This window comes from Syzygium oleosum, unplaced genomic scaffold (genome assembly GCF_021117445.2).
Source record: "Syzygium oleosum isolate NSW1041296 unplaced genomic scaffold, Sole_v2.1 Sole_v2.05, whole genome shotgun sequence".
Lineage (NCBI taxonomy): Eukaryota > Viridiplantae > Streptophyta > Magnoliopsida > Myrtales > Myrtaceae > Syzygium > Syzygium oleosum.
In genome coordinates, this window is record NW_026607489.1 from 12,694,747 (window position 1) to 12,709,702 (window position 14,956).

General features: G+C 43.2%; 4 protein-coding genes across 12 annotated transcripts; 3 read left to right on the forward strand and 1 right to left on the reverse strand.

The window, feature by feature from the left end:
• The first annotated feature begins 674 nt into the window (after positions 1-674).
• Positions 675-4,113, forward strand: LOC115678317 (uncharacterized). 3 transcript variants are annotated; one of them, XM_030601670.2, is made up of 4 exons: positions 675-889; positions 1,490-3,069; positions 3,188-3,361; positions 3,617-4,113. In XM_030601670.2, exons 2-4 carry the CDS (start codon positions 1,498-1,500, stop codon positions 3,878-3,880), a joined length of 2,010 nt encoding a protein of 669 aa, XP_030457530.1. In that variant the 5' UTR covers positions 675-889; positions 1,490-1,497; the 3' UTR covers positions 3,881-4,113. The 3 variants fall into 3 exon arrangements, with proteins under 3 accessions (XP_030457530.1, XP_030457532.1, XP_056167433.1); XM_030601672.2 differs by having other exon boundaries at positions 676-889; positions 1,514-3,069; XM_056311458.1 differs by lacking the exon at positions 675-889 and adding an exon at positions 901-1,106 and having other exon boundaries at positions 1,514-3,069.
• Positions 4,114-4,258: 145 nt separating this feature from the next.
• Positions 4,259-5,945, forward strand: LOC115678319 (jacalin-related lectin 19). The gene is made up of 3 exons (XM_030601676.2): positions 4,259-4,647; positions 5,186-5,413; positions 5,511-5,945. The coding sequence occupies exons 1-3, from the start codon at positions 4,537-4,539 to the stop codon at positions 5,850-5,852; spliced, it is 681 nt and encodes a 226-aa protein (XP_030457536.2). The 5' UTR covers positions 4,259-4,536; the 3' UTR covers positions 5,853-5,945.
• A 564-nt stretch (positions 5,946-6,509) lies between these two features.
• LOC115678323 (ESCRT-related protein CHMP1B-like) lies at positions 6,510-8,108 on the reverse strand. The gene is made up of 2 exons (XM_030601679.2): positions 7,725-8,108; positions 6,510-7,025 (listed from the first exon to the last, which is right to left on the reverse strand). The coding sequence occupies exons 1-2, from the start codon at positions 8,047-8,049 to the stop codon at positions 6,739-6,741; spliced, it is 612 nt and encodes a 203-aa protein (XP_030457539.1). The 5' UTR covers positions 8,050-8,108; the 3' UTR covers positions 6,510-6,738.
• A 745-nt stretch (positions 8,109-8,853) lies between these two features.
• Positions 8,854-14,833, forward strand: LOC115678318 (anoctamin-like protein At1g73020). Of its 7 annotated transcripts, none has more exons than XM_056311453.1 (18): positions 8,855-9,149; positions 9,218-9,493; positions 9,596-9,772; positions 10,316-10,385; positions 10,472-10,587; positions 10,986-11,112; positions 11,185-11,285; positions 11,370-11,461; positions 11,562-11,666; positions 11,742-12,080; positions 12,905-13,037; positions 13,133-13,246; positions 13,327-13,394; positions 13,499-13,629; positions 13,961-14,043; positions 14,127-14,234; positions 14,336-14,494; positions 14,582-14,833. In XM_056311453.1, exons 3-18 carry the CDS (start codon positions 9,599-9,601, stop codon positions 14,708-14,710), a joined length of 2,049 nt encoding a protein of 682 aa, XP_056167428.1. In that variant the 5' UTR covers positions 8,855-9,149; positions 9,218-9,493; positions 9,596-9,598; the 3' UTR covers positions 14,711-14,833. The 7 variants fall into 7 exon arrangements, with proteins under 7 accessions (XP_056167430.1, XP_056167428.1, XP_056167427.1 ...); XM_056311452.1 differs by having other exon boundaries at positions 8,855-9,119; XM_056311454.1 differs by having other exon boundaries at positions 8,855-9,099.
• The last annotated feature ends 123 nt before the right edge of the window (positions 14,834-14,956 follow it).

Genomic DNA, 14,956 nt, shown 5'->3' on the forward strand with positions numbered 1-14,956 from the left:
AATCCCTTCGCCTTTACGTGAGCTGTGACTGTTGATTCCACGATGAGTTGTCGTTTTGCATTTGTTTCTGTTTGAGCCACAGATTATTTGATAAAACATATGATGGAACATGCGCATAATAAGATGTAAGATTTTTTCAAAAGCAGCAGACCTTAGTTGACGCTTGTTATTTTAATATCGGGATGGAATCATTGAAGTATGCAAATTGGCTTTTGTTTGGAAAATATAATATATAGGAAAAAAAAAAACGTGCGAAACAAAACCGATATCAATCCTACAACAAGTGGCTTCAACTTTTGCATGATTCGTATTTTTTTTTTTATATTTTTTGCAGCGCGAGTGTTTGACTTTTTAGTACGATATTTCAAAAACATAGAGTTGAAGAAATAGGTGTGATCATTCAATACCGCGGTAGGGATCTGGATGGAGTAATCATGAAAACGGTTCATTGATCGAGATTTTTATGATACACAGAGATTGACGCGCGGATTCACGTGAAACTTTTGAATGATTTTTAAGATTCCGAGCAATATTTTAGCTCGTAGAAATAGTTGTTTGTTGCTCTTCTAAAAAGTCAAAACGTAACAAGCAAATGATCTAGCCTAGAAAGAAAAATTATTTCTTCATGGCTTTTACCTATTGGCACTATGTAGCTGGCGGGTACAGGCCCATTGGGCTTTCAGGCCCACGAGGCCCACGGCTGGTTTTCTCTCTGTTTTTTCTGTTTTTGCCCTTGTTTTTGGGTGATCAGAGCTGCAGCTTATGTGAGAAGAATTCAGAAATCATGGGAACCCCCGAGCGCTGCACACGCACAAAACTGGAAGGCAACCCTTTTTTTCTGCCATTGCTTTCTGACACTACTGCCTCGTGCATGGACAGAGAGTCCCAGGTACGCAAGACATTCCTTTTCTTCCTTCTTTCGGGCATTGTCGTCGGGACTCTGTAGATTCCTCCGTTCTTCTTTACCGGATCAATGTTGGGCATGTTGGTTAGGCATCTCGTCTCACGAGGGGGTTGTATAAAGATGGAGACTTTGTTGGTGTTTTCCGTTGGTTAAGCATCTCGGGTCATGTGAGGGTTGTGCCGGTTTGGTGGACTTGACCGTGGTACACTTGTTAGTTGCGCACCTCATCTCATGAAAAGCTGTGTTACCGAATTGAAACTTTGTTGGGCTTTGCTTCTTGATTTGTTCTCCTCCTTGTGTTTATATAATGAACCCTGTGGTAGTGTGGCTTCTCTTGGATGCACCTCAATGTCAGCTTCTGGGTTATTGTTCGAACCCTAGTTCAGTTAGGTGTCGGTTGTGTTTTCGCCTTTTTGTTTACCTGATAGGCTGATACTCGTCGAACTTCGTTTATTTGTGTTGTCAACAGATACTATTGATTCTAAATTTTGACGTGCTTATATTATCACGTTAGTTTGCAAAGTTTCCGCAAATTGTCATATAATCCAATCTGATCGTGGGTATTGGTTGCTTTTTTCCGTATAGTAATATACATGTCCTCAACTGTAGATGCCCAACAACTTTTGCGGCGAAAAGCCCGCTGTGGTAAAGAGAGAAAAGTTCGATCGAATGTCGGTCAGTTGATCGATGACCCTGAAGATGAGATATCGGAAGTGGCCTTACTTCGTGGAGAGGAAGATTTAGAATGTTTGGAGACTGCGGGTAATGATGAATTTGGGACCCAAAGTGGGACAAGCATGGAGATAACTGACAATATCGGTTATTCCAAGGACGAAAGTTCACAAGCATCACGAGGTCAATTAAAGCAAAAGAGGGAAGGCGACATTGATGACAGAGAGACTTTTGGTCATAATGGGAAGAGATTGAAGATGGATACATGCACTAGTAATGAGACAGTCAATTCCAATGATTGGATCTCAACGTTGCCAGAACATATAATTCATCAAATTCTGTCACTGTTGCGTAGTCCGAAAGAAGTTGCGCGAGCTACCACCTTGTCCAAGAAATGGAGAGAAATCTGCTCCTCTTTCTCCATTCTGATGTTCGACCAACGGAAGTTCACAAAAGCAGAGAAACATACTGGAAGTAGTAAGCAGCAGGAGTTTAGGGAGAAAACAGAAGTGTTCATGAATTTCGCCTCTCGCTCCGTGCAAAGTCGTCTTCAGGGTGGATATCATATGGAGAAAATTCAGTTCCATATGACATACTGTGATGCGGATTTTTGGTATAGGATCGCTAATTGGTTAAGTCTCGTGGCCAAAAGCAATGTCCGACAGCTGGATCTCCACTTTCCACACATGGAAAATGGACCTTATAATTTGCCTCAGAGTCTCTTCTCTTCCTCAGCAATAACTAGATTAAAGTTGTTCAATTGCAACCTAGGAACGCATGTGGAGATAAAGCTACCAAATTTGAAGGGACTTTGCCTTGGCAAGCTCTATATTAGTGACTGTCGTGTTCGGGATCTGATCCGCTGTTGCCCTTTGATCGAGGACTTGAGGCTCATACACTGCACCGGGTTGGAGGAACTACTGGTCTCTGGCCTTGCTCAACTTGATAAGCTTGAGGTGCATTGCTGCCCTAAATTGAAGAGTATCCAAGTTGACGCACCGAATCTTCAGACATTCCGGTATTGTATTGAGCAGCATAACCCCGGGTCCTGGCCCTTTAATTTGTCTTTGGCCACTTGTAGATCTTTAAAGTCGATAGCCCTAAAGAATGCGGCGTTGACAGATGAAATGTTCCAATCATTTCTCAACAATTGTCCTTTACTGGAAACCTTGGAACTAAGCAATTGCAATTCCTTGAAAAGTGTCACGATATTAAGTAAGGTACTGAGACGTTTAGTCTTGAGACAGTGCAGAATATTACTTGATGCTGAGATTAATGCCCCAAACCTTTGGTTCTTAAAGTTTGAGGGAAATAAAATGCCTTCCTTGTCATTGTTACCCTCTGATCTGAAGGAGGTAAAAATTACTTTAAAAAAAGTGGCGTGGAACCTGCTACTTGGTAGTAACGAGGACCTCTGGTATGATAACTGGCGTTTATTTCTAGGAAAGATCAATCATTCAAGAGGAATGAAATTGGTCCTCCGCTGGAAGGAGGTATAGTCTCAGTAACTTTTGTCTTTGCCTAATGTTCTAATGTGCAGGAATAACAGTCTGACCATTGTGTATTCCTATTTCTGGGTCTTCCTTAATTCAACTCTGTTGTTTTGATTAGAATGTCATCATTCACGAAGACCTCAGAGACTTCTCGCCTCCTCCAATAAAGAATCTTGATCTCGAGATTGTTGACTCTTCCAGAGGGTTCAAAAACATACTAGAGAGTTTGTTACGGACTTGGCATCCCAAGGCTGTCATTGTCGTATCATCTCCTAATAACACATTACCAAAGGTTTGGTTTCTTACCTTGTCAGCATAGATATGACCGTCGGAACTGGTATGATGTTTGAATTGAATTTCTCTCTGTGTTTATCTGTATCTATGGTGAGTAACTCTGACTTGCTCCTCTGGCTTTTGCCATGGCATCTGCAGCTGATTCTTTCAATAGATTATGCAGACATTGCACACGGGTTCTCTTTCTAGGCATGCTCTTATTATCTTTCTACCTCTATTTATATTTACGAAATTCTCTAAACATCTGATGCAGCTAGCACATGGTTTGTTGATGGAACGAGATAATCGTCTGAGTTGCTGCGGATTTGTCTCGTATGAGAACAAATGTTGGAGGCACTTTCTAGAAAATGTCAAGACTTTAGACATCGGATTGGCTGGAGATGAAAGGACTAGTAGCTGGATGTCCTTGTTCAAGTCATCTCCAACGGTACTGCAGAAATCAACTGGCTTTACATTGGATTGGAAGCCCAGAACACGTACCCACAAAGCGAATCCCCCGAGTGAATCTGATCAGTGATTTGCTTATTTCATAGTTTTTTCCTTTTTTCTTTTTGTGGAAACGTGCACGATTGACAAGGACATTTTTTTATCGTGCATAGATGGATTGCATTAGGCCATTATGTGAATGCCGGTTGTTCATAGTTGACTTACTGATAAAGTTAGAGGTTGCTGCTGATTATGGTTCATGCTAAGCGCATATGTGCAAAAAGCAGAAAAGAAAGAAAAATTTAGCTCGTCCACTATTTGTTAGACTAATGTCTAGAATCTTCATTGAAGCTTTATGCTTTCTTTTTCCAGACGGGTGAGAGTGAAAACAGATTTATCTGTTACCATGCTACTTGCGCATGCATCCATATCTGTGGCTTAGTCCTTGCTTTAGTGGATGAAAAGCGGGGTAAGAAGAGAAAAGGAAAGATGAATTGTCGAACGACAGCATCTGGGCTTGGGACATAGTTGCCCGCCAGAGACATCGGGGTACTGCCCATGGTGGTGATTCAAGCAAATTTGTTTGGTATACCTTTTTTGTTTTACAAGTGTCATCTTTGCTCACCGTTAAAATTTGAGAGGTCCAATTCTTATGCTCAAAGGCAAAAAGTTCGGATTCTTGGTTTCCAAGGTGGAATCTGATGCTGCACTAAGCCGTCCACACTCGATGCCTATATAGGTTGTTGTATGTGCATCATCACTTTCCACCCACAAGCAACAATATTTTTCACCTCTGAGCTTTGCATCTTGTTCTTTTATTTCCAGCTTCACTGCTTCAAGTTAGCAGTCTTCTTCATGGTAAGAAAGACCAACGTCATTTGCATTTCAGCAGGTGTCTTCTCCAATTTTCTTTTCTGGTTTGATTTCCGCATGTCCTTGTTTTCCACAAGTTCTCACAAAGCATTTTTTCATTAATCCTCTCTTCCCTTCTAACCAAGACACAACAGCTAATATCTTTTTAATATAATTAAACACCTCCAGTTGGATAAACAGTTTACATTCTTATAAGTAGGTGTTGTGACTTGACGAGGATCATCCTTCAAGATGCCTACTTTGGCTCAAAATTGAGCAGATTTCGCCAAACTCGATCGATGATAATATAGATACTTGATCAGGCGTTTTGCGGATAACCTTCGAAGTATACGATCAGACTCTGAAAACTAGTATGATTGAACATTAATAGAACAATATAAGAACAACCTACCGTCCGCATAGTTTTTCTTGTGCTATGTCACGAACTCGTCAATCGAATTACTAAGAATAAACTTTTGACCAGAAGATAAGATATTCGATATCCTCAACAGAGAGGCATGAAAGCCGATGACTAATGTTGCAGGAGGATAGGAAAGAGACTGGAAGCGAGAAGAAGAAGAAGAGCATAGAAGTCGGGCCATGGGGAGGAAATGGTGGAACTAGCTGGGACGATGGGAGTTACCATGGCGTGAGGGAGATCACTCTTGTTTTTGGCCATTGCATCGACTCGATCTGCGCGGTGTACGATAAGAACGGAAAGCCTGTGGCGGCGGAGAAGCATGGAGGTGTTGGAGGCAATCAAGCAGCTGAGGTTAGTATCTATATTCAAGAACTAAACCACCGCCAACAACAGTTTTTTAAGCATCAGCTGTAGAAGAGAACATGACATGAATTATCTGGGATGGCAGATTAAACTGCAGTTCCCGGACGAGTATTTGGTCAGCGTAAGCGGCTACTACTGTCCCGTGGTTCACGGAGGCAGTCCGGTCATTCGATCGCTCACCTTCAAGAGCAACAAGAGAACGTTCGGGCCGTTCGGGATGGAACACGGCACGCCGTTTTCTTTCCCTTTGGACGGTGGCCGGATAGTTGGATTCAAGGGCCGAAGCGGCTGGTACCTCGACTCTATTGGGTTCCATGTGTCCCGAGCTCAGCCACCGAAGCTACTTCAGAGAGTTCGCAAGACATTTCGGAGACTTGCTACTGTTTCGAAGATGACGTCCGAGGACGGAGAAGGTAGAGGCCCTTAAAGTATGCCTATGCATAGATGCGATCAATAAGCTGTGCTATTCAGACTGTCCCTTTTGTCCTCTAATTGTAGTAAAGAATAGTAACTTTTTCAAGTCATCCGTTCATCATGTTCCAGTTTGAGAGAGATCTATCCTGACTCGCCGTTCTTGTGTTCCAGTTCGAGAGAGATCTATCGGACTATATATGACTAGGAAACATAAGGTATACATCCCACATATCTATCGATATTTAACCAGCCTCGTTTCTTTTTCTATGCACCGCGGAGCTCCCTCCGACCAACAGAAGTGGCTCCCTCCCTCCGAAGACAAACTTACACTTCAGCTTACTCTTTTCCGCCCAAAAGTAGAGCTCTCTTTCACTTTACATAAGCAATATTTCTTGATTAACGAAGATGTGGGCGCGCTCATTTAGCAAGAGGAGGATTGCTAGGGGACGAAGATGCTACTAGATGTTGCAGTAAGAGGTACTCAAACGCCATTCTGTGAAAAAAATTTATACTCAGAGAGCATTTCATGTCGGAGAACATTAGGTCACTACCTGGCTCAGCAGTTTTATTTCCTCAACGTGCCCGTGGACGACCGCTAAAGAGCTGTCTGGATTTTCAGCTTAGCTGAAAGAAGACACCAGAAGACAGAGACCCAAAGCAGCTAATCGAGTTAAACAAACATCAACATGCTCAACCAATAGACCGAATTACGAATTTCCATGCTCTACAAACAAAGGTGGATCGAAGCAAACACTCGAAGGTATGTTACCTATGGCCAAGAGCAAAGAAGTCGCATCTATGTTCCCATTCGGATGAATTTACATGGCAAGAAGTCTTTAATTAGATTATAACAAAGCCCAAATACAGTATACCTCACATCACTTCCTAAAAAAATATTCTCACCCTCGAGCTTTAAGCTCGGCAAGACGCCTGGAGAGGTCATCCTCTTCGACCTTTTCAGATGCTTTGGTTGGCACGGCGTGTGCGCCCGGCTGGGGCAAACCAACCGACACCTCTAACCCGTAATCGTCCGCCACCTGTTGCATCAAGCTGTTCACCTCTCCTTCCGGAGTGGAGAGCGAGGTCGATCCCGCCATTGAACTTTCCATGAACTCTGCCTGGACCTCCATGTTTACAAACTGCTTCTCGAACTGGTCCATCGTCTCGGACATCTTCTGCAAATTACCTGGAGCAGGAGAACATCCAACGAGATTGACATTAGGACAAGACTGAAATCCCACTTTTTCCACTTGCTGGACATTAACACTCTTCAAACATACAAGCTCAGCTCAAACCAGCCGCGGATACCAACACCAATGATAGAAATATCTAACGACACTCGCAAGTGCAAACTTACGAATGGGATACATTGCACTCGGAGAGCTCTTGCACGCGACGCAAATTTGACTTAAAGCAGGACAAAGACAGGCTTTGCGAACATTCTGAGACTCGTAACTTCACATTCATAGACGCAGTAATGTCAATTTGACCTCAAGTATCCTGAACAAGTAATGCAACGCATGGTAATTTCACTTTCGCCCGACCGTACACGGACAGCGACAAAGAAATCAAGGAACTCTATAGGCTACTCGATCCACCACAGCACCTCTGATTTCTCTCGAAGCATGGCGGCACTTCCATCTCGCTAATGCTATAACTTTCGATCCCGGAGAAGGGCGCTTAGCGTGTTAAGGAGCACTCTGCAATCTACGCGGTGCCTACAATAGCCGAACGTCCTGAACCGTAGGGCAAAATCCACCGTCGAGGTGAAAGCCGAGCATCACAAGCGGCACCGACACGTTCGACACCGACAACGCGGGAAAAAGGTAAAAAGAAAGGGGGGGGGGGGGCAAATTTACAGGGCGATCGGAACCCTAGAACATACCGGTGGCGAGGGTGGACTCGAGGGACTTGACGATGGAGGCCATGGACTTGTTGATGGAGGTCATCTTGGCCTGGGTGTCGAGCCTGGCGACGACGGCGTCGAGGCGGGAGGCGAGGCGGAGGTAGTTGAGCTGCTCGGTGCGCTTGCGGATGGCGTTCTCGGCGTAGATGCGGGCGCCGTCCATGTTGCCCTTCTCGATGGCCTTCTTCACCTTGAGCTTCTCGGCCTTCTCCTCCTTGTCGCACTTGCGGGCCTGCCGCTGCAGCGACTTGGCGGTGAACTTGAGGTCCATGATCTGGTTCAGCAGCTTCTCCGTGCTCCCCATGATCGGATCGGATCGGTTCGGTTCGAGAGTTCGGGACGGGAGGATTTGTCGACGGATGAAGGTGCGGGATTTGACGGGGCGCCGTGGGACGCGTTTTCCCTCGTATTTGAAGGGAAGCTGGGGATTTTTAATTACATTTTTTTTTTAAGTACTTCGGAACGTGGATTTGACCGACCGTTGGTGGTTCACATCAGTGCCTGTGCACGAAGCTTCCGCCCGCGAGACACGCCAAGAGGAGGAGGACGAGAACATCAGCGAGCGTGCTCTTTTCTTACGAGGCCCGACTTACTAGCGATAACCGGTTTTAAAGTGGGATGATTTTCGCTCTGTAAATAGAGAACAAAGACCGTTCCCAGATTGTAGAATCGGGAATCTACCAATTTAGTCATGGAATCGAACCGGATCGATGCGATCCAGTTCTCAAGTGGATCTATGAACCGATCGAGATTTCTTTCTTTCTTTCTTTCTTTCTTCTTTCCTATTTTCACTGTCAAATATCCTCCGTATGCTCTAAATTCCTTCTTATAGATTGCCATCAGCAATTTGATCGCACCCTGAAACATGGAGCAGAAGAAGTTTAATCTTTACGACTCAAAGCGTATGGAAACTTACGCAACCACCTCCAAATCATTTTTATAAAAAAAAAATTGTCAATCCGATCCTCATGATTCGGTCTGCACTTGAACCGGAAACCAAACCTATCATCGGGAAACAGCTCCGAATTCAGTCGATCTGATTCCGGGCTCCGTCCTACACCTGACGATAAACCCGTGGTCGCACCCGAAGGAATTGAACATGAACGAGCGATGATGACGGTGACTCGAAGAGGCTCGACCGTTTTTGAAAAACACAGAAAGTTGCAGGCGCGCGCTCCGGCGCCACGTGTCGGGTCCCCTTCCTCCTTTGTTCCTCGTTTCATGCGTCCACCTGGAACGCAACGGCTCCTCCTCACTCGCTGACCCGACCGCCCGTTCGTTCGTCCGGACGTTTTTCTTCTTTCCTCTTCTTCTTGCTCGTTCTCCGTTCCGATGATAATCTCGTCCTTCCCAGGTTATCTTTGTCGAGAAGCGGTTTGTCATCTCCCTCGTTAGCTTCCAAAAGTAAATCTTGGGTTTTTCAGTTTCAAACTTTTTTGTTTTCTTGATCTTGCCTTTTTTAAGATCTCCAGGCGAAATCCCCATCTCCATCTTGCCTCAGCTGAGGTTCCTGGGCCAGTTTTGAACCCGAAGAGAGATCCTTTTTTTGCTCAAACCCCCATGTGCATTTTGGAAACCATCTTGCGAAAAGTTCTCAGCTTTGGCCTTGAAAGACCCGTTTCAGGAAATGGACCCGGCATTTTCCCGAGACATGCTCGGTCAGATCAGTAACAAGGCACAAGCCTTTCGCTGTTGATCTGCTGAAGTGGATCCAGTGTCTGGTGAGCGAGTCAGCTGGATAATGTGAGGTAGAGAAACATCTTTTCCATAGTAAAATGACGATTTCCTTTTGTTCCTTCAAATATGAGGGCTTTTGCTGAATTCTTGTCTTTGCGACGTTTCCAAAACAGAAAATGGCTGGGCATAGAGAGGAAGAGCCTGTTTATGAGATTGCGGTGGCAGTGCCAAAGAGGAGAGGGAAAGAAGGAGATGAGAGCGAGGACTGTGTGGAGGTTCTCGTGGATGAATTCAGGAAAGTGGGGTTGATAACTGAGAGAGTTGTTGGCATTGCAGATGAGTTCATCAAGGTGTGGTCTATCGATTGATTTGAACTTTTTTGTTATGTGTCGCTCCATCGCCGTAGTAGTGCATCATATGTTCAGGAAACTGCATTATCTGCTTCTAGGTCTGATTAGCTATTTGTTACTGGTATGTGTCTCTCGGAAGATTCATGGAGTAACTTGGGATGCGTGTATTCTGAATGTGAATTCCTATTGGGGGGGTTCTGTTGCAATGCTAGCTCTATTTCTAGTCTCATGTCGATTGGTTTGTTATACCCATTCTTGCTGTTTGGTGTTGCTAGCCCTGCTAAGTGTACTTATGTCCGCATATTACACGCATGAGATTTTGTTTACATGCGAGGCTGTGTTGAAGAGTATCCTTGTGTACAATGCTGGTGCATTTTCTGAAGTTAAAAACCCTTGCATCGGCAGCAGAAATTAGTATGGTGGACCCGGCATGCAGATCCTTTGTATACTAGCTGACTTCTGGACCATGCTCACTATAAGTCTTTAGTAATTTTTTATGCTTCCCTCTTGGATTTTCTCTAAACTGCAGCTACTTTCCCTTAGCTGGCAGCTCCTTTGGAAATTTTAGGAAGGACAGCCGCTGAGTTACGTATGAGGAAACCAACACATATTGGTTAGTACATGGCCCCTACCGCTTCTGCCTTTGCGTGATTGTCATATGGGTCGGCATTAAATGTGAGACTCTGGTGTTGATGTCAGGGATGGACTTGCAATTTGAGTGGGACGATGTCAATGCTTTTGTGCGACAGCCGGATGGTTCATTGTTCAGCTGGTGTGAGCGTTTTCATTTCTACCGCCACTTGATATACGGGATAGTAAGTTATTCTGCTTTATCGTCCCTATGAACTGCACTTTTTTAATTAGTCATCAGGCTCTCGTCTGTGATATGCTTCATGCTGCTTTGGGAGTAAGTAACATGTCTCATATGACTGCCATTTTTTATCATTTTGCCAAGTCGTAATCACTCTCGCGAGACATATAATGAAGGAACAATCAAATTTTATAAAGATAGCTATTGTTCTGTATTGCACTTGTTTCTGTACCTCTATCTTTCGTCCTTTTGAAAATTTGGATGTGTATGAATAGTGCAGTCAATTGTTGTCTGTGACCTTAAGAGCACTGAGAAGTCAATCAAGTCCTATAGAAATAGATCATCAGGAACATGATTGCAACATTAACGTCATGCCTCTAACTTAGACTTGCATATATATAGGTGAATAAGAGTCAGTCAGATGTTATTCTAAAGTGGGATGCTGAAGAAATCCACTGGGAGCCTGGTGAACCTTTACTACAAAGATTGGAATCAGAGAACATCGTCAAACAAGTGTTTCCTATACATGGTAAGCTGTTTGAGATCACCAGCAAGTCAATTCGCTCGTTATTTCTGCAGTTATATGACCTCTGATTTGCAGTTGAAACAAAGAGGAAAGAGCTTCTGAGAAGCTGGGCGTTGAATTGGTTGGACTTCACAAAACAGCCAATTGATGATATTTACTCTTACTTTGGCACAAAGGTAACTGCAGTGACATCAACCAGTGCAGTTAGCAAAAAATAGATAATTCACATTCTGTCATTATCAATAGATTGTCGTTTCCAGATTGCAGTCTATTTCGCTTTTCTTGGAATGTATACTCGGTGGATGCTGTTTCCTGCAGGGCTTGGGCTCATTTCACAGTTAATTGATTTTGGGTGAGTTCTACCTGCCCCTTCCATTGAGTGCAGTTTTGCTTTACTTTGTGCAATTTGGCACTGATATTTTTGGCTTTGACTTTTTTTTATCTTTCTTTAGGCCCTTCCAACTGCTAGTCCTCCCAATTTTCTTTGTAAGCATCACATTATGGGCTGTAGTGTTTTTCCAGTTCTGGAAGCGTAAAAACTCCGCCCTTCTAACCAGGTATGTTGGTGTAGTTTAAAAATGTTTCGGTGGCGATGTTAGATTGATTTATCATTATTGGACATTGTTTAATAGTATAAGGACTTCCCACTGTTGGAAACTTCTCCACCTTCTCTGGACCTGGTGGTGTAGTTGGCAGATCAGTTATTCAGTTGGAGCTGACCCTGGTTATGACCTGGGCTATCAGCTCTCTGGCAAAGAATGGAGCTCGGTACAGTCACCTGTGGAACTGGCTGTTAAAGAAGGGCAAGATAGAAGGAAGGATGAGGAAAAGTTTCAAAGAGAAGAATGGTTCGGAGCTTTTCTGAGGGTCAGGAACGATGCTATAGTTATCTTGAGTATCATATGCCTCCAGTTGCCATTTGAATTGGCCTATGCACATCTTTACGAGGTTGTTGGATCTGATGTTATAAAGTAAGAATAATCGGATCACTGAAGTTTCCGGGGTGTTTACTCTTTGCTAGAATTATACTAATTTCCATTGTTTGTTCATTCTGTTGTGTGGTCACCTTCCCTTCTCCTGTTGTCTCGACTTTTTGTTCAACACTCGTATATATCTCATGCTTAACAGCAAAATTGAACCACTCTATTTCCATGCAAAACATGTTCACGTTATGTAGCAGTTTGTCGGTTATTTTTGGTTCTTTCCCTCAGATACCAAAACATATTTATTCTGTAAGCTTGATACATGAAGGATCTGTCTTCAGTAAAAAGCCATGTAACCTTTTTATTCTGACACACGCCACCTCCATCACCATTGATATAGGTAGTAATATTGTTAGCAAGTAAGTAACTATTTAAATAAAGATGCTCGTGTGCGAAATGTTATGTAGCCTCTGTCGCATATGAAAGCCCATATAGGAAATTCCTTGCTAATTGATGGCTCTTCTTTCTTGTATATCATGTGATGGCTTCAGAGCCAGCCATTTTCTACTGAAGTAAATATTTCCCATAAGAAGTGGTTTTTAGGTTATCATCTTACTTTGTCACACATTCCACCCACTCAAAATTTATGGGGCAGAAGCTAATTAACACCTACACATAATAAAGTATGTTGTACAAAATCAAATCATTGCTCAAACATCATGACAGATGAATTTTAAGCTACCAATTCTTGAACTGGCTCTGTAAACAGTTCGAGCTTGAAGAAATGTATCCCTTGTTATAGTCAGTTTTCATGGTTTTTCAAGGTTCCACTTGAGAGTTCGACGACACAATACTAATTTGACTTTCATCAGGTTTGGGCTGACAGCCATCTATCTCTTCCTCATTCAGCACTTCACAAGGATTGGGGGTAAAGTATCGGTTCAGCTGATTAACCATGAGAAGAATGTTAGCAGAGAATACCGGGCTGATAGTTTGGTCTATAAGGTGGTTGTCATGTTTTATTATTGTTTTCTTTTGAAGAAGCCTTTATTTTTTTCTGGCCTTATGAGTAAGCTTTTTCTATCAACTTTGTCTTGCAGGTTTTCGGTCTCTATTTTATGCAATCGTATATTGGACTTTTCTACCATGCCCTTCTGCACCGGAACTTCATGACTCTCCGTCAAGTCTTGATTCAGCGCCTCATCATCTCAGAGGTGGAGTATCACAATCACAATTATATATTTTATGTGTTTTACACAGTTAAGCTAATCTTCTTCCGCCTGCCTTATCTCAGGTGTTGGAAAACCTTTGGGAGAACTCTTTACCCTATCTAAAGTACAGTTATAAGAAACACAAAGTTAGGTATGCCACCTTTATATACTTATTGGTCTCTTGATCTCTTCGTTAGTGTATTTTATTTAGTGAAATTTGAATGACCAACCAGCAGATCCTTTTTATTCACTTAGAAAGAAGAAAAGGGGTGAAAAAGGATCAACAAAGGGCAGGATTCAATTTGCATCGAGGGTAGAAAAGGAGTATCTGAAACCGTCCTACTCTGCAAGCATTGGGGAGGAGCTCGAGGATGGGCTGTTTGATGGTATTAAGTAATGTGCAATGTGCATTACATTAAGTAATAAGCGTGTAGAGCTGTGTCTCCAGTATTTCACTCTTAATGGTTCTCCCAACTTGCAATCGATTTTAACACAATATAACTCAGCAAGTTACTGCAAGCTCTCTTGTTATAATGTGAAAAATATTGTCAATAACATTATTTGACATTCTCATCCTAAAATAGACATCGCAGTTGGTGGTATTTACATTTTTTCGTTTTGTTGATACCATGTTGATGATGGAGAAACTTCCGATTCTTCTATACCTTGAGTTACCCTTCTAACAGTTGATCTGATTGCTTATCCTTGAATTCACAGACTTCTTGGAGTTGGCATTACAATTTGGAATGATCATGATGTTCGCTTGTGCATTCCCTCTTGCATTTGCCTTCGCTGCCTTGGTGATGATGCTTTTTCTGGTTCTTCATCTACGAGTGGTCACTACTATATTAAGAAACTGATGTTCAAGGTCTGACCTGTGCAGAACAACATCACCGAGATTAGGACAGATGCACTGAAGCTGTTAGTTATGATGAAGAGACCCGATCCTCGTGCCGCTGTGACCATTGGAGCTTGGTTGAATATATTTCAGGTACTCCCAGACCTCATGTAACATCTCACTATCTTAGTTCATCGGAATCCGGTACAAGCGAATGATGGTATTGATATTGGAAAATCTGTTTGTGGTTTCAGTTTCTAATAGTGATGTCCATATGCACAAATTCCGCTCTCCTGGTATGTTTATACGATCAGGAAGGAAAATGGAAAATTGAACCTGGACTCGCGGCAATCCTAGTCATGGAACATGTGCTCCTGCTCATCAAGTTCGGAGTTTCTCACTTTGTTCCTGAGGTGATCCCTTTTTTCCCTTCGTTGCTTTTATATACAGTTCACACGGAATGTCATGTGGGTAGCTTTTGATGCTTTTCCTTGCTATAGGAACCTGCATGGGTGAGGGCGAACCGTGTGAAGAATGCAACGCAGGCGCAGGACGTGTGCTCCAGACAGTTGTTGAGAAAGATATCGGCTGGAGGGAAGCTGTCCCACGAAGCTACCAAGGACGATTGAGGGACGCTGTTTCGTCTGTTCGAGATTTTGTTGGTGCTCGCCTCGTTTTCAGACTCCACCCACTTCCCACATTGTGTATACAACAAGTTTCCTCTCATAGTTGCATCACCTTTAGCTTGGCAAGCCGTTTGTTAAGGTGCTTTTTTGCTTTGGGTTTAGCGAACCGAAAGCCAGCGAGGAATCTCTCCCTCAAAAGCCAGAGGATTGTTCTCAATGAAATGAGCGTTTGGTAAACAAGTTTCCTCT